The 19,030-nt window shown below is 33.3% G+C and overlaps 1 protein-coding gene across 1 annotated transcript in view; it reads right to left on the bottom strand.

The window, feature by feature from the left end:
• Nucleotides 1-16,311: 16,311 nt before the first annotated feature.
• Nucleotides 16,312-19,030, bottom strand: part of LOC127862567 (universal stress protein in QAH/OAS sulfhydrylase 3'region-like) — a 7,165-nt gene continuing 4,446 nt past the window's right edge. The window contains exon 4 of the mRNA XM_052401765.1: nt 16,312-16,884. Coding sequence (XP_052257725.1) covers nt 16,678-16,884 — 207 coding nt within the window. The 3' untranslated portion in view covers nt 16,312-16,677. The remainder of the gene's footprint in view (nt 16,885-19,030) is intronic.

Below are 19,030 nucleotides of genomic sequence, written 5' to 3'. Positions count from 1 at the left end.
CACCGTCTTTTTTGTCGTCCATGTCAATTAATTAATTCAAGAATTTTATCATCTGTAATGTTGTTAAAAATTGGTTATCTGGCTCAAATTAAAATATCTTTGGAAAACGACTTCATTTAGTAAAGGTGCATAAACATCGCGTATGTACACATAAGCTTTATTTGAAACATCTTTGCAAAACGATGTAATTAAAAAACGATGCAAACCAATCCAAAGTGCGTTGTATATCGAGTAAGCTTAAAATAAAACATCTTTGGGAAACGACTTAATTGAGAAACCATGCAGGCCGATCCAATATGCGTAGCATTTACGCGTTCCAGCATCGTATTATGTGTGAGGGTTCGGGATTGCTTCCTATAATGTACTTAGGACCGAATGACTTACAATTAATCGCTCTTGTTAATGAAATATTGTGCTTGTCATGTAAAAGTCGATATGAAGTCGATATAAATAGATCGTGTGTTAGTTTATCAAACTCGCATGTATACTATGTTCATATTGTATAATAATTAGCCATTTGCCATGTTTCGATATCAGGTGTATAAAGATTATTCGATTGAGTCGATAGAGTGTGTAGTGTTTGTAGAATCGTGACGATCAATTATAGCACACTATGCACTTTTGTTTTGTAAAATTGATGATGAATTTTAACATCCCCGCCGAAAATAAATTCGGATGGGATACAGTAATAATCTCCGTCCGTCTGTCCGTCCGTCCGTGCGTCCGTCCGTCCGAATCTTTGTCCAGAGCAATAACTCCAAATCTTTTCAATGGGTTTACTTTAAACTTAGAACATAAACAGATGGCAAGTAGGAAAAGTGCAGTGACCAAGAACCATAACTCTATCTACCTTAGTTTTTAAATTATCTCCCTTTATATAATTTCAAAGCGAATTTTTGTCCGGAGCATAACTCTTAATCTACTGAAGGGATTTACTTGAAACAGATGGCAAGTAGGAGAAGTGCAGTGACTAAGAACCATAACTCTATGTACCTTAGTTTTTGAAGTGTCTCCTGTATTTACTTTCAAATTAAATTTTTGTCCAGAGCATAACTCTAAATCTACTAAAGGGACTTACTTGAAACTTAAAATATAAACAGATGACAAGTAGAAGAAGTGCAGTGATTAAGAACCATAACTATATCTACCTTAGGTTTTTAATTATCTCCCTTTATTTCATTTTAAAGAAAAAAATTGTTCGGAGCATAACTCTAAATTTACTGAAGGGATTTACTTGAAACTTGAATTATAAACAGATGGCAAGTAGGAAAAATGCATTGACTAAGAACCATAACTCTATCTACCTTAGTTTTTGAATCATCTTCCTTTATTTAATTTCAAAGTAAATTTTTGTCCGGAGCATAGCTCTAAGTCTACTGAGGGGATTTACATGTACTTGAAACTAGAAATATAAACAGATGACAACAAGGAAAAGTGCAGTGAAAATGAACCATAACTCTTTCGGCCATAGTTTTTGAATTTTTTCTCCCTTTTTTAATTTATATTGTATTTATTTATAATTCTAAATTATATTTAATTAAAGTTCATAGTAAATAGTTTAGCTTATCAATTTTTAATATTTCCCTTTATCTAATTGTACAATAATATTTCAATTTGAACACTGAAGTATTCATTGTAAAATAAATAGATGACTTTAAGGAAAAGTACAATGATCAAGAACAGTTATTGTTTATAGTCTTCTTTTTTAACTACCTCCCTTTCTTTCATTTCCATATATTTTATTCTCTACAACATAACACTATATAACTAATTGATCCTTGAAATATAAATATATGACACAGGTGCCATGTTTTACTAATATTATTATACTCTCTAAAACAAATGTTGTCATACAAGCAAACACATTTCGACGGGGATTTGGCACTACTGGGACAAGCTCATAGTTTCCTGAAAATATTTTTCCTGAAATATAAGCCCATTGGCTATTTTTTGCCAACAATGTCTCCTCTACTGATATGCCTTCGTTTACAATAACTAATTCACTCGACCCGTACGCCGGGTCAATAAAGCTGATATGACAAACTTGTTTGTCAAACGGAAAGAACGTAGCATCGATGCTGCACACTGTTTTGAGCACGTCACAAGTTAGCCAGTGTACAGTACCATTATGAAAAATGCGCAGTAAATTATTGATGCGTCCCACCTCCTGAACCAAACCTGCCGACTGTTGCGACTGTTGATGCCAAATGTCTCTCGCTGGCAAAACAAAAGATGTTATATTATCAAAATCATAAGGATTCCGCGACATTCTTTCTTAAATCCATTCAAACGAAAAAAAACAACAGATCAGAGCTTTTTCCCCGTTAATTTCGTCAACACTGTTGATGCTGGTAAGCACAGATCGGATACTAACGTTATTCTGTGTTCAATGATATTTTACTGGTAGAAAAAGCTTGTTATATCCATTTATCATATGTGTATAAATTCTGGAAATATTCCCTTTAAATTAAAACGAGATTCCTAAAAAAACACAAGAAAACTTAATATCCACATGATATAAATAACATTTATTTTAGGAACACTTTAATACATTTCTCAAAACTTTTAACCTGGAACGTACCACTCGGTTTGAAAAGTGATGTGTTTGTGTATGTGTTTCGTTCAAACGTCTAGTAAATGTATAAGGTCGCCGTGGTGTAATGGTTATGGTGTCCGCCTAGCGATCGGGAGGTCACGGATTCGATCCCCACCGTGGGAGCGTTCTTTAGATCTCCCCAAAAGACACCAAGTACTGGTTCTACGCACAGGAAACGGAATCGAGAGCGTTTATATAAGCCTTAGGCTTAAGATGCAATCGAGCTAAAATAAATTGGTTTAAACTAAAACGTCTAGTATAAAATGCGATACAGTCGCGGATAAATAATGTGAATAGGCAAGTTCCAATAAATACTCGTCTGAAAAAAATTCGTAAATAAAAAAAACAGTCATTAAAATATAACATCATTATTGGAGCTTTAAGCTGTAAAGTAATTAATTTAACATAGCAACGTAATCCCAGATCAATCATACAATGTGATTTAAAGCATTTCAGTAATTACTTATGTCGTGTAAAAGCGGCTTTACTACCATTTTACGGTGGTGCATCATTACAATTTTATTGACATTTGTATTTGTTCGCCAATATTTTATGATACATCATCAAGCGAACACATTATTGGTTAAAGTAAGATATTATGTGATGGCAATTTAAAGTGTTTCACGTGTTTATTAGAAGACAAAATTAGAACAGAAAACGCCATTAAAATCATCTGTAAAAAGTATCTCGCAAAATATCACTCAGTCCTATTTGATGCAGGTTACCAATTACCTATACAACATAAGTAAACTAAACAGTTGTCACAGTGTTGGTCCTCGCCAGGCACTAAAGATACAATATATATATGGAAACACCTACAATATATCAAAAGAAAGAGAAATTCCGCTGGTCCGAAAGTCTTTTATTTAAGGAAAACAACCGAGTCCCAATACGATTCATACAATGCGACGTTTAACGATAAAAACATATTCTGAACGATGTGTTTACTGTGTTGGAAGGGTCAGTCTAAAGCGTTGAAGGTTTAAACCAGTCGAAAAGATTACAAACCTAAACACAACCAGATCAACACGTGGCAAAAATTTAATCATACATTTCATGTTTAAAAAATACGTTAGCATTACTCATTCAAGTTTTGATCATATTGTGATGAACATTTAATTGTGATTTCACTTTAAAACCATTTACATATCTTAGATTGTTCAACAGTACCAAAAACTAAAATGGAATCTGAAACAAAACATTTTTGGATTAATTGTTGTCCTGAAATTTTAAAATACCATTGAAATGTAACATGCAAGTTTGTTACTTTACCCCCATCCTACTACGGCACTAGTGAAACATCAAAATCGGCTAAAGGCCCGATTAAAGATAATTAGTTGCTTTTAAATATCACAATTTGATATAATTTAGGTAAAATATACTAAAGATTCCGATTCAAAACATTTATAATACATACTTTATTAACCGAAGTTGATTATTTTCGTTATTGCACCAGAAGAATCGATGTTTACATTTAACCGGAAGTCATCAATGCCGAAATGTTTTATGGGTACTGGAATATAGCGAAAAACAATACTTTACTTTCATTTTGGTAATACGTTACATGTATTTCAAACATGCGATTTGATTGGTTAATTCTCCACTGCAGTAAACATCCAGCCAATCACGTTCCATGTTATGTAACCTAACAAAAGGCATACACATGCTTGAAGATTGTAGATAATTTAAACAAGTTAAATATTTACACATATGCAGTTACATGTCATCTTGAAAGTTGTCTACATTGTTTCAAAATTGTCTTTGGATTATAAAACAAGGTAAAGTTTGCTCAAGTTCTCAATAATTATTAAATAATGGAACAAACTGTGTCACAGTGGTTGTGCACACCTGTGTCCAAGTTCGAAAATGTTACCGTTTTTCATGAAACTTCCGTTTCAAACAAAACTTTTTACATAGTTACTGCTATAAAGATAGTTAAATTCTGACTTTGGTGCAATTATTGCTTTTGGAAGCGAATATTTTGCTTTTGTTCAGGTCATGGTGTTGTGCAGGAAATTTGACAGTTGTATCCCTTGTAAATATTTGTATTATGTAGATCATTTTTCTGAAATATCCCTGAGGCAAAACTAGATAAGAGCATGTGTTTTTCCTTTTTTTACAGTACATTAAAAAGTCACTATCAATCATATATAAATTTATGTGGTCTGTCATATATTAGTTTTATCAATATTCATATAAATGTTATTTATCAAACACTAGTCAGTTTTCTCATGTTAAAGTACATGGTCGCTAAAGTATACCAGTAGAGGTCTATGTCATAAAATGGTGAGAAATAGCAATGTAAAGTCATGCTTTTCTTGAAAATTTAAATTGTGGGGTTTTATTTTTACAGGACAAAACATCCGCAAGCTTGTTAGGGATAGTTTCATCATCAGAAAGCCTGTTGCTGTACACTCCAGGGCTCGTGTTCGTAAGAACATGATTGCCTGAAGGAAGGGGCGTCACATGGGTCACGGTAAAAATCTAAATGTTATCTGATGCATTTAAGCGAAACATCAGTGAACTGTTTCTGGGCTCTAAATAATTACAACTTAATAATAGAATTTAAATTGGTAAGGTATAGCATAGTAACAGTTTCTGATAAAAGCCCTTGTTGAGGATTAATAGGTCTGTGATGGTGGAAAACAAGAGGGAAAATTTTATAAAAGTTGTAAGTTATAAAAGGGAAAAAGTTAATAGACAGTACTTTATCATTTAACTGGTTTATTTTAATATTTGGATAGCTTTTTAAGTATTTATTTATCAGTCAAAAATGACCTATACATATTTTGGCTCACATGAGGTTGCATTTTTTATCCAATATTGATGCAACTTCCATAAATCTTGAAAATGTTTAAGCAGAGATAAAATCTGGAGCACATGTATGAGGAGTCACATACTTGGTCACCAGGTCAAATGTTAGAAAAACCCTTTTGTTACCACTCTAGAGGCCACACTTAAGATTCAATCTGTTTGATAATTGGTCAGAATGTTTATCTTGATAGTATCCCGTCTAAGTTCGAATTTAGGTCACCTGCTTCAAACAGGGGTGAGAATTTCCAGAGGATATGCATATTCTGTTGTCTAACACCAGTTATGAAATCAATGAAAATTAGAAGAAAACAATTTACAGGGGTGGAGAGGGGGTAACTCATAAGGTGATTGTGATTAGATAAAATGTGTACATATCTACCCAATTCATGTTGAGTATTCTTGTTTTGAGAGAGATTTTTTCAGACAGTGAACACAAAACCTGCATTACGATTGAGTGCACATTGTTTTTTTTCAGGCAAGAGGAAAGGAAAGGCAAAAAGAACTGTTTGCAGTAAAATAAATGTAATAAAAAACATTATAATTTTTAGCAATTTTAGATGCAATACAAAAAATATTTGTTTACTAACATGAACACGAAGCACAGTAAATGTTTTCTTCTTTGTAAAGTAACAGTAAATTAAACTGTCTCAACTGCGACAAATTCCAGCTTTTTCAATTTCCGTTGTAAAACAAATACAAAAAGAAAGGAAGATTGCGACATTTTCGGTCAAAAATTATGTTAGTGGATGAGCTCGTAAGAGCCATCATGACCCACATACGCATAATGCAGCCGAGTGTATAAGGGTTATTTAAACTGTGTTTAAATACACTAGATCCAGTTGTAAAATAGATATAGCATAATTATGTCCCAGTTCCATTTGTCATTGTTGCATTTCAGGTACCATGAGCTGTACCTTAAGTAGAAGGGTAGCGGCTTCAAGAACAAGCGTATCCTCATGGAGTACATCCACGGGAGGAAGGCTGAGAACATCAGATCCAAGCAGCTCAGGTATGACATCGGACTGTGTATCTAGGGCATTACAAGACCTCTGTATTGTTGTGATAGGTTAACAAATCGTTTATATTTTGGTGGTTATGTCCCCTCCATCACAATGAGACAATGATTGAGGTCATATGGAGTGTGATTCGAAGCTTGATAGTTTGCCTTTATCATTCCCCAACAAGTAACAGGTTGTTTATAGGAGTCATGCTGTTGGTTGGCTGGTTTGTCAATCTGTCGACATACAATTTAATATTTTTGAAGCTACTTCTACATTTCTGGAGCTATTGTATTGACGTGTTACTTGAAATTTATCATAGCCATAATATGTAGGGTTGCCATACACCTTGTTCGTGCACAGTGATTCACGCGTTCTTAAGTCGTGTGTCGTTTAATAAGGCTGAAACATATGTTTTAATTTTGTAGAAAGCAAATATTAGACTTAGATATTCATTACTGTGAGCTTACATATACACATCTATGCATTCCATTCAGTGACATCGCTGAGGAAGCCCGCAAGCGTCGCGATGAAAGGATTGCACAGAAGCGCGCTGACCTTATCAAGTCATACGCTGATGATGAAGCCAAGAAATAAATCATTTGCCTGTAATATTTTACATGTTAGTAAAGCGCATCGAGAAAGAAACTGTTTTCTTCTTCTGGTTTTAGTGTTGTCTCTCTTGTTAATGCTATTTATGAAGATATCATTTTTATAGCCTCACAAAATGAGAGCCATTAAGCATTTCAATTCACTATCCATCTGTACGCATGTAATGGCACATTTTTTCAAAGTATATAAAGACGATTGGTTTAAGCAAGTAATCTTACTTGCAAGTGGCTTTGTATGTGTCCAAATATGTTCCATGGGGGCATCAATGTCTTTGACAACTCTAGTTAAATAGCCATTGATGAATTTATTTTGAACTTCATATAATTTATAATTTATACAATTTTTTAAGCTCCCCATCATTGAGGTTAAAGTGCTATAGGATAAATAAATATCAACATAGAAATAATAATGATTTCATTTTCTACAAACTTGAAATACTGTACAATGTAAAGAAGTCATAAGTGATCGCAGTTGTCCTTAAAATATGAAAGAACTGTTAAGTGGTTTAAGATTGCAGATGATAAAAACGTGTAGATTTAGTTTAAGCTGTAGTAAATTCATTGACATGAGTATTGCTGTGTCCGTGCCACACATATGTATCTACAAATATTAAAATGGCAATACTATGCAAGAAATATACAAAGACAAAATTGGTGAACTATAAAAAAACATGAGAAAACAATTCATAATGGATGTTGTACAAGTATTAGAAAAGTTCAACAGTAGACTTATCTATGGTGCACATTTGAAGAAGCTTGATGAAATATAACCAAATAGTGGCAAGTCCCCACACCTGTGAAAACATGTCCTCTGTAACAGAAGTATCGACGATGCTGAAATGTTTTCTCCTTTTAGTGCTTTATATCGCCTGGACTCGAGTTTGCTTTACAAGATCTGGTAAGACTTGCAGTACTAAAATATGTATAATATGAGCGTACTTATGAAATGTGTGTGTGAAAGATACAGGTCCAAAACTGATATGAAAGTAAATATTGTACAAATCTCTAAATATTGAAGGTAGTCTATAGCAGGTAAACTAAATGAGAATATTCCCATGAAATGTAATTAAATATGGGTCATTGCACCAATACAGCCCAAAGACAAGCAATCTAAAATTTTCGTTTTACAAACACATATTTGTAGTAAAAGCCTTTCCAATTACTTTATTTCAAATTGGTGAACATATTAATTGCCGACTTAAACCATCACATGTTTTGAGTATTTGTAACCTATTGTAATGAATCCATGAAATTATGCGTAAATAATGTTCCCTATATTTTATATTATATTTTATTATAGTCTCATCAATGTACAAAGTATAACATTACATACATATCACAAATTAAAATGCAGTACATTGACAATCTAATAGATTTACAAGAGACTTAAATAACATGACATACTCATTTAAAAGTTTTACAGAGTCGTCATACATTTTTGGTAGCAAATTTCTAAGTACAAATTATTTTGCATAAGGTGCATCAATATTACAAAATCTGTCTAAATTATACTGTCTGAACTTCTGACAAATCTTTAAATTCCAATGTTTGCATCTAGAGTTGGACAATCTATTATCCCATTTGAAAATGTTCTTATTAAGTCTATTAGTATCCATTAAAGTATATCTACACAAACTAGAAAATATGTTTTTCATGTTTTCATACGTTTTCCATAATGAATAAGAAACCGGTTTCCAACCAATATCACCAGAAACGACTGTATATAACATAGCTGGGCCACATGTTTAAAAAAGGTGTGCTTTGCTTATTAATATTCCGCTTAATCCACATAAGTCGCATTAAGTTGACCTTAAATAGTCTGGAATAAAATAAGTTATATAAAATCGAAATCCAAACATGCCCAGTTGTAAATTGCCAATCGATAATATAAATAATGAAACCCTAGTAACCCTTTAAGTTGGGAAATGCATGTTGTCCTAAGCTTGTAACGTACTATACAGGTCTCAACATAAAAGACACACACTACAGTAAAAGATTTACAATTGAGTTTGTCAATAATGAGTTTATGTTGCAGTGGTTAATAAATACAATGATGCTCACTTCTACCAATTTTCGCGAGTTAAAGGGACCTTTTCACAATTTTCTGCATGTATTGAAGTTTGTCATTTAAAGGACCTTTTCACAGATTTTGGCATGTTTTGAAGTTAGTAATTAAATGCTTTATACTGATAAATGTAAACATTGGATCTAAAAAGCTCCAGTAAAAAATCAAGAATAACATTTAAAAAAAGAAAAACAAGTAATCCTCAACAGGGCTCGAACCACTGACCCCTGGAGTAAAAGTCTACCACTTAGACCACTCGGCCATCCATGCTCATGCAGTCATAGGCACTCGGCATTAGTTACTACCCTCCTCCCCCAGCTGCTACCCCCTCCCCAAACCCTCAAAACTTGATGTACAAAATAACAAGACAAAAAAGTTAGTCGAAATGTTTTTTTTACTTATATATATAATTTAAAAAAATATATTTGCAACTAACCTCTTTTGTCTTGTTATTTTGTATAACAAATAGACACTTTTGACAGTTTTAGGAGGGGGCAGCAGCTGGGGGAGGGGGTAGTAACTGATGCCGAGTGCCTGTGCTTTATGTAAGCAATCCTCGTAGTTTCACAAAATATAACGACAACAACCGAACTCTCCAAAATTATTCAATCGTTTCGCGTTGCAACGCTTTATAATTTTCAGACTTTTAAATCGTCAAAAGATGCATACAATGGCTATTTTAGAGCATGGTAAATGTTCAGTATTACTGTTCCCTCACAGATATCATAACTAAAACAAAAATGTGCTAATCTGAAACCACTTTTTAATTTTGTCAATTTACCAAAACGTGAAAAGGCCCCTTTAAATGCTTCATATTGATAAATGTAAACATTGGATCTAAAAAGCTCCATTAAAAAAACAAGAATACAATTAAAGAAAGGAACAAAAAAACTCTCAACTGGGCTCGAATCACAGAACCCTGGAGTAAAGGCCTAACACTTAGACCGCTCGGCCATCCTTGCTCATTCAATGAAGGATGTATTTTATACTTTAAATAAGAATCCTCGTTGTGTCACAAAATATAACGACAACAACAGAACTCTCCAAATTATTCAATCGTTTCGCGTTGCAACGCTTTGTAATTATCAGGTTTTTAAATCGTAACAAAGATGCATATAATTAATATTATAGAGCATTGTAAATGTTCAGTAGTACTGTTTCCTCACAAATATCTTACTACAACGAAAATTTGCGAATCTGAAACAATGTTTGTTTTAATTTTGTCAATTTACCAAAATGTGAAATGCTCCCTTTAATAATGGAAAACATCGGACGAAAAATATAATGCGAAACTATTTCCGTGTTTACAACTTTCATACGTTAATTGAAAGCATTAAGGCGTACTTTATCATTATAAATATATTGGCCGCTTTATAGGATAATATTCAAGACATACTAATTTAAGACCTCACTAGAACGATTTTCGAGTTAATGTCTTGTATAACAATGCCTTGTTGCAGAATATAGTGCCTCGTCAGTGAATCATAAGGACGCGAAGTTGGAATAGATACCAAAGGAGCGGATGTACTGCAGAACGCACTCGTAGCAGAAGTCAAACTGGTCCTGAAACATTTAAATAACGAAAATGTGAAGTAAAAAAGTGATATTGGTTATATTTACTAGGACCGCTTCTATAACATGCCAGGTTAAATATGTCCGTTTCCAACACTTAAATAAACGTGGTGAGTTTTTTTTATCACAGGTGGTTAGCGCGTTGCTATGATATAAATTAGTAAAAACATCATTTTGAATGAAAAATCAACTTCTCTGAAACAAAAATTGTTATATATAATATATAGCAAGGTATTCAGCTCAAAATCACCAGAAAACAGGGTGCATCGCTTTGAAAAGCCATAACTTCATCAATTTCGCAGCGATTTTCATGAACTCGGTCTTGCTCAACGCAGACATGAATTTTCGTTCTGGTAATGTACATATCTTACAATATTTTATACAAATGCTTGGTCAAACGTTATGAAAAATCATGATACACAACTCGCGTTACCTACACGTCGTCGATCTAAACCGATCAAATACCGATATCTTCACGGAGTAAAGGGCATTTTCCTTGCAAAATTCACGGACCTTGGTATCATAATTCAATAACACGTATGCAAAATCATTCTTACCGTTCTTGCCGTTAAATTATGCATAAAAATTAAATGTCCAGCGCCTTTTGAAACCGTGGTGATGTCATTGGTCCAACGCGAAATGTGTGTCTTTACATTTGTACTCTAATATATGATGCCATTGAACGCCATATTCAGCTCGCAACTGGTGGATCGGTCTGAACGATCAGATATTTGTTATCTTATATATGATGCTATTGAGCGCCATATTCAGCTCACCACTGGTGGATAGGTCTAAACGATATCTAATATATGATGCTATTGAACGCCATATTCAGCTCACCACTGGTGGATCGGTCTGAACGATCAGATAGTTGAAGGACACTTCATTTGGGATGACGACGATACAGAGGCGACGTTTACAGGTGCATATATGTGCAAATAAAGTGCAACCGCGCGTTTGAACGGTTAGAAAAATGTCGGATTAGTGTGGGGTCTTCATATTCCAAACGCGCGGCTGCACTTAACTGAAAAAAAAATACTTATTTGTTTACAAAGATCATGATACCTATAGAAATTTCTCACGAATGAGCGGGCTCTCCACTTTATCCCGTTAAAAATTGTGAAACATTAAGCGAAAAATCTTTAAAAATGATAACTGGGTCGCGCTTTATTCTCCCAATACAGATCTTAAAAAATCACGTGGTATAGGCACCGTGGTTAATAATCAGTATTACTGTTTCTTCACAAGTATCAACGAAAAATTGCGAATCTGAAACATTTTGTTTAATTTTGTAATTTTACCGAAAGCCCCTTTAAGCCTGTACATCGCCCTATTTTAGCTAAATTCCGGATCATTTGTACCAATTTATTTTGCACATAATTTGACTTGAAGCTTAATTCAGTGCACGTTTTTTCGTTCAGAGAGAGTGGCAGATACATGTTGGGGTTTCAATGGCGTATGATTACCATTTGCAGTGTCTAACGATTTGAGGGCAGGGTGATAAAGCGTAACAGGCATATAATTTCACCTAAACGTCTTTTTGTCGTACATGTCAATCAATGAATTCAAGTATTGTATCATCTAGAATGTTGTTAGAAATGGGTCATCTGGCTCAAATTAAAATATCTTTGGAAAACGACTTCATTTTGTAACAATGAAGAAACATTCAAAGCGCGTTTTATGCACAAAGTACATTGTTTGAAACATCTTTGCAAAACGATGCCATTGAGAAAAAAATGAACACCAATCAAACGCAAATACATGGTAGATTAAATTGAAAAATCTTCGGGTAACGACTTTATTAAGAAACCATGCAGACCCATCAAATATGCGTAGCATTTACGCGTACCATGATCGAATTATTTGTGAGGATTCGGGATTGCATCATATAATGCTGTTATGAAATATTGTGTTCAATATGAAGTCGATAAAAAATATATCTTTCATTTCAGTAACATTTTTATACATTTCTTAAACTATTTAACCTGGAACGTACCATTCGGTTTGAAAAGAAATGTGTGTGTGCGTGTGCGTGCGTGTGTTTGTGTGTGTTTCGTTCAAATGTCTGGTATAAAATGCAGTAAATTCGCGGATCATTTAAAGGGGCCTTTTCACAGATTTTGGCATGTTTTGAAGTTTTTATTAAATGCTTTATATTGATAAATGTTAACATTTGATATAAAAATCTCCAGTAAAAAAATCAAGAATAAAATTTAAAATAAAGAAAAAAAGGTAAACCTCAGCAGGGTTAGAACCACTGTCCCCTGGAGTCCTGGATTATAATGTCACTCATTTAGACCACTCGGCCATCCTTCCGGATACAATGTCAGGTGTATTTTATTCTTCATATAACCATTCCTTGAAGTTTCACAAAATATGACGACAACAACAGAACTCTCCAAATTATTAATTCGTTTCGCGTTGCAACGCTTTATTATTTTCGGGTTTGTAAATCATCAAAAGATGCATATAATGGCTATTTTCGAGCATGGTAAATGTTCAGTATAATTACTGTTTCCTCACAAATATCATTACTAAAACGAAAATTTGCGATTCTGAAACAACTTTTTTCAATTTTGTCAATTTACACAACCGTGAAAAGGCCCCTTTAAATGTGAATCGGCGAGTTCCAATAAATACTCGTCTGAAAAAAGGCGTTAATAAAAAAAATCAGAATATAACATCACTATTGGAGCTTTTATGAATGATATAGAAACTACACATTCATTGTGACAAATGGACGCATATGTTTCGAGTATTATGGACAGGAACTAAGATTAGAAAGTGTATGAACAATAACCTTAATTAAGCTGCAATTCAATATCTTCAATTTGATAGTGCCGTATACGAAAAGAAACGTGGTATATTTAAACGCGCCCATTTAAATGGTTTGCACCTTCATATAGAGATGCAGCAAACATACGTTCATTTAAATGTAGGTTGTACAAATACCCATTCCTTCTTGTAAAACCTCCATTCAGGCACAACTGCATTAAACTACAATATCATATGAAGGCATTTTTGAAAGTTAGAAAGGAATGCATACTCGACTATCGCATGAGATAAGAAAGCAAATCAGAAATACCCACCAAAAATGTAATATTCATAACTGATTTAGAAATATTTTAAATTAGTATTTAGATAATTTAAAATTCCCTTCAAAATAATTTAAAACGATACCGATCGCCGAAAGAATTGTTTCATTTCTACGTAATTTCAGTTTAATAATCGAGTACATTTACACCGATAACTCCAAACAGACAGTTATAAACGGCCAACATAAAAAAAAATGTTTTAGTAATTAAATGGGTTTCCAATAAAATCTATCGACTAATTCAATTGAACGTTTTTTCCAGAAAATCGAAATGCGACATAAACATGGAATCGATTTTAAACGAGCAATACAAACATAATGCAGCAAAAATTTGTTATATGAATGTTTGTTTATTTATCTTTTATATTACAAAAAAAACAAAGCATCCTTGTAGGGTCGAGAGAATATATTCTGGTAAATAATATATTTCATAAGGTATACTCTAAGTGCAACAAGTCATGGATTTTCAAATATAGATGTATGTGCCCTGAGTATATATTTGACAGATACTTTCACGTTCCTAACGTTTGTAAGTAGTTCTATTAATTCGTTTTTGATTTACTACTGTTGGATATGTACAAGAAATGGCGTCCAAGAAACATTTAAACCGAAGTTAATATTACGATCATTGTTCAAATGATTGTTTGCAGAGTTATGTATTTTTCAAAATAGATATCACACAAAAAATCAATTAATTATTAATTGCATGGTGAAGCTGCATTAATTATTGACGATATTGAATTCACCCATGATTCGAAATTAGTATTTTGAAAATTGTAAAAAAAATCAAAGTATAATAAAATAAAGTAAGGGGTTATAAAGGAGGGAAGCGCCTGATGTACACAATCAACAATGCGTAGACAAGCACTAAGATGAAATATTGCAAATATTTTTGATTATCACTTACAAATCAGCTGCGTTTAAACCACTTTAATAAAATTAAGTATGCCTATACCTATAATTAATACCTTGCTTTAGATTAAAGCTATTAACACAACATGCTATCTTAAATTTTCTGCAAATATAATAAATGTTTAGCTTTGGAAGGCATTCCTCACCTATATAAGTGATGTGTGAGATTTAAGTGATATAATTGATTTTGAAATTGATAGAAGAACAAACATGATAACTTACAAGAAATAGAATATAATACTGCACCTGATATCGCATAAATGAAATAACACTGGGGGGTCATTTACATTTATGTGTCAGATTATCAGGGTAATTGCAACCCGCATCACGGTGCCTAACCAATACGGATAATACTGGAAACATTTGTACTTTTCAGTTCATTTACATTTATGTGTCAGATTATAAGGGTAATTGCAACCCGCATCACGGTGCCTAACCAATACGGATAATACTGGAAACATTTGTACTATTCAGGATATTACGCGAAACGGCAACGGATCATATCGGAAAATAAACAAGGTAAAATGCAGGATGCGCCTAGTATTGGAAGCGAAATTTGCCACAAAACCGCGTTAAAATGCCAAATACTATTGCTCACGGAACATTATGGTGTTTCAGCTAATGGTTTACTTCAACATTTGTTATGTAAATAAAACATTCTATCAAAACAAATGAAAACAAATGAACCATACCTACCTCATAGTAATGAAATAGTTTAAAATACTTACTTTTTTGTAACTGGAGAGAAAAAACATATAATACTACTACTTTACATTGTTGTTATAATCATTCAGAATTATAATGAAATTGTAAGAAATTACTGGCAACTTCAAAAACGTGAGTATTTGCGTTTTAAAAGGATCGCATATTGATTTCACGGACACCGGATAACACACGAAACCACAAAATTCTTGCACCGGATAAAGTCCGGAAACACAATACTGTATAATACACGAAATCGATTGATACATGTAATGATTATTACGTGCTTTTAAGCATGTTTTATAAACAACATGTTCAAATCGTATGTTCAACGTTTAATATACCGGTAGTACTTGAAGTAGGTGACGAATTTTGAACTACCGGTATGGCTGCAATTTCCAGCCATGTGCTTGTAACTGAAATATATTCATAACAGTGGTGTAAATAATCTGATTGTTTGTAAACACAATTGACTTGGAGGACACTTATTTTGAGCTTAAAACAAGTTGTTTTGCTCATTGTTTTATGGTAATGTGCAATAGCATATAAATATTATTTTTTGATAACGTTTATATATAAAATATGCAAAAAATATTTAAAAATCGATAATAATAAAGGATCGTCACCTTTTACGGGCCTTTCAATACCTGTTCTTATTGTTTATTATTATTTTGAAAGATATATCGCCTTTAGTGGGGCTTACAAAATTAGTTTTTTGCGTGGTTCATGCATGGAATAACATCAAACTATTTGGCAATTTGCAAGAGGTCCACATACCCAATCGGGTATCACTATCTATTTTTTTAAATTAAATCAAATCCAGATTGCCTGATAGCTCATTTTATGAAGGTGAAAATTGCAACGTTGGTTATCATCATGAACAACTTGTACTGTTATCGGTTAATCATGGCAGAATATGCATTCGGAAAAAGGAAAAAAAACAACAATTATTGAGATAGATATACATTGCCATAAAACATCAAACATGAGCAAATGTATTACTAAAATGCAAACATTAACAGTAATATACAAAACAACGCACCATCTTAAAAAACTGTGCTTATTCTTCAGTAAGCCGACCATTCACACCCATACGTTTTATTCAGTGACTAAATAACACAAACTTAAAAACGAACAAAATAGTCACTACAACAATTGTTAAAAGACTAACATTCGTAAACAAAATATAGTGTTTCTAGAACTTAACATCTGTAAAATGTCTGAAACGTCAACCAAAACTCTGTACACAGGCACTTGCATCTTATGAACTTGTAAGTGCCATCTTGACCGACTTATCTGACGCATCACCGGGACTAGTGATGAGCATGTGGCAGGCGGCAGACGATGACCGGAACTGGCGAATGGTGGACCACATAGTCGCTGACACTTCCCAGAAAGGTCCGCCTCAACGTCCCCAGGCCACGATTTCCGGTGATGATGAAATCAGCGCCCTCCTGTACCGCAGCCTCTATCAGCTGGTGACCTGGATCGCCACCCATCTGCTTGACAGAGCCCTGGATCTAGCAAATCAGTGTTAAAGGCTTTATAGAAAATCATTCTAATCGCAAGTCGTCAAATAAAAGGGACAATACTCGTACTGGGCAATATAAAGTGTATTGTTCAAGTAGCACGCTCTTCATATAACTTTATAGTCAGTTGTTTGTGTACCGGGTGTTTGCGTTAACGTATGTTAATGTACATTCAACATGTTTATATGGTTTGAGACATTAGCGTGCGTTTAAAGAGATTTCTTAGCAGGTATCAACGGTCAACAGGCGGACACGACGTATTTTCAATCACGCACAAAACGTATTGTTATGTCATTGTTTTGACATTAATATTACCAGGCAAAAAACAATACCATTTGTGTATTAATGCAAATGTCCATCGATGTAGCTTTTGCTATGGGCACTAAACAATTAAGCGCAACAAATAAACGATATAACGACGATTACATAAGTTGTAGTGATAACGCGCATGCGCAATTTTGCTGTTAGAATATTTTCGAATAACGTTTTCAAAACACAAGGATTAGTTGTTCTTACGCCATGAAATTTAACGTAATTTGATACTTGTCAGGACATTATTGTGCGTTGTCAACACTTCGACAAACGCACAATTGGTTTATCAACGATTAGCGAGCATTTGAACATAAAACATTGTGGGCATGATTCACAAAAGGGCGAGACTTTATATGCGTGAGTTCGAATCGTGCAGGAAAAGCGTTTCCAAGAACTGGGTGTACTCCTCTCACACGTGTATTGTGTACTATTTTTAACGTGTTCATCAACATAGTTCTATATTATGGTATTTTATAAATAAATGACATGAGAGTATCTAATATCCGATATACGCATATGCGAAATCCATCAAATTGAATGTCTTTATTAGACAGCTTAGCAGATCGACCGTTATAAGTACATGTATACACATGTGGAATACACAAATATATAAAAAAGAACAAAACATTTTTGTTGATATTTACTCTAAGCGACTTCTTAGTGTATTAGTTTTGTAATAAACAGAGCTTGAGTATTGTTTAATGAAAACTAAATTGTCCATTTCAAACGGATGCTTTCTTTTTCTAGCACAAATGGTTTGTATTATGCAATCGCCGGTATACATCCAGGGTATGTCTGTAGGAACATAGCACAAATATAACAGTTTATGTTTTTTAACAACGTGAAAAATAGTCCCATTACTGATCGCAGCATTTTGATACAATTCACATTTTATTGCAAGACAATTTGTAAGATCACGTTGATACTCAATGTAGAAGGATACAGATCATCAAGTTTCATACATTTTAGTGAATATACAAGAAGTGAGGGCTTTATATATTGATCGCACTCTTCATGTTTAATTATTTATCTGTGTATAAAGGTTGTTTATAAAACAAGAGGGTCATGCTTACCATTACGCGCTCACCTGGATACACCAACAGTTACATGTTCATGATTAAAGACATGGTGAAACACATGTTGAAACCACTCGAACAAGATTAAAACTGGGTATAATAATTGTCTTTTTATATCGTCAAACTTAGCTACTTAGCATTCTGACGTGTGTTATCAAGATGGAGTCGTTAATGTTACTTCCAGTTTTTTTTTCAAAGATTGTATATGGTGACCTAGGCTTTGCTCTCGAGTGACAAACTATATAAACGTACACGTTATTTAAAAGTATGACATGATTTAAAAGTACATCTGTGTCGATTAAAACGAGAAATTGAAACGCATATCTTTGACATAATCTTGAGAATATGATATAATATATATATATATATATATATATATATATATATATATATATATATATATATATATATATATATATATATATATATATATATATATATATAAGGAATAACATGTTACTGCCTGATCTTTTTGTTATATATTAGGCAAGGCTTAGAATAATATAACGGCGAGGCTTTCCGAACCGTTATTTTTATTCGTGACGATCATGATATATTACGAAAAGATCAGGCAGTGACCTGTTTATCATACCTCTACGTCCCGATTTTAACGCAATAATGAAAAAAAAATCGCGAGAAAGCTGCATTTTAAGCCGGAAAGAATATGTTTTTTTGTCGTTTGACGTGTAAATAATGACGTCATAAGCACTTGCGCATAATATTTGTAAAACATGTTGTTTTTGTTTACT

Source organism: Dreissena polymorpha, chromosome 16, assembly GCF_020536995.1.
Source record: "Dreissena polymorpha isolate Duluth1 chromosome 16, UMN_Dpol_1.0, whole genome shotgun sequence".
Classification (NCBI taxonomy): domain Eukaryota; kingdom Metazoa; phylum Mollusca; class Bivalvia; order Myida; family Dreissenidae; genus Dreissena; species Dreissena polymorpha.
The sequence above is the reverse complement of the archived record's forward strand: the minus strand, read 5'-3'. Positions and strand labels throughout refer to the sequence as shown.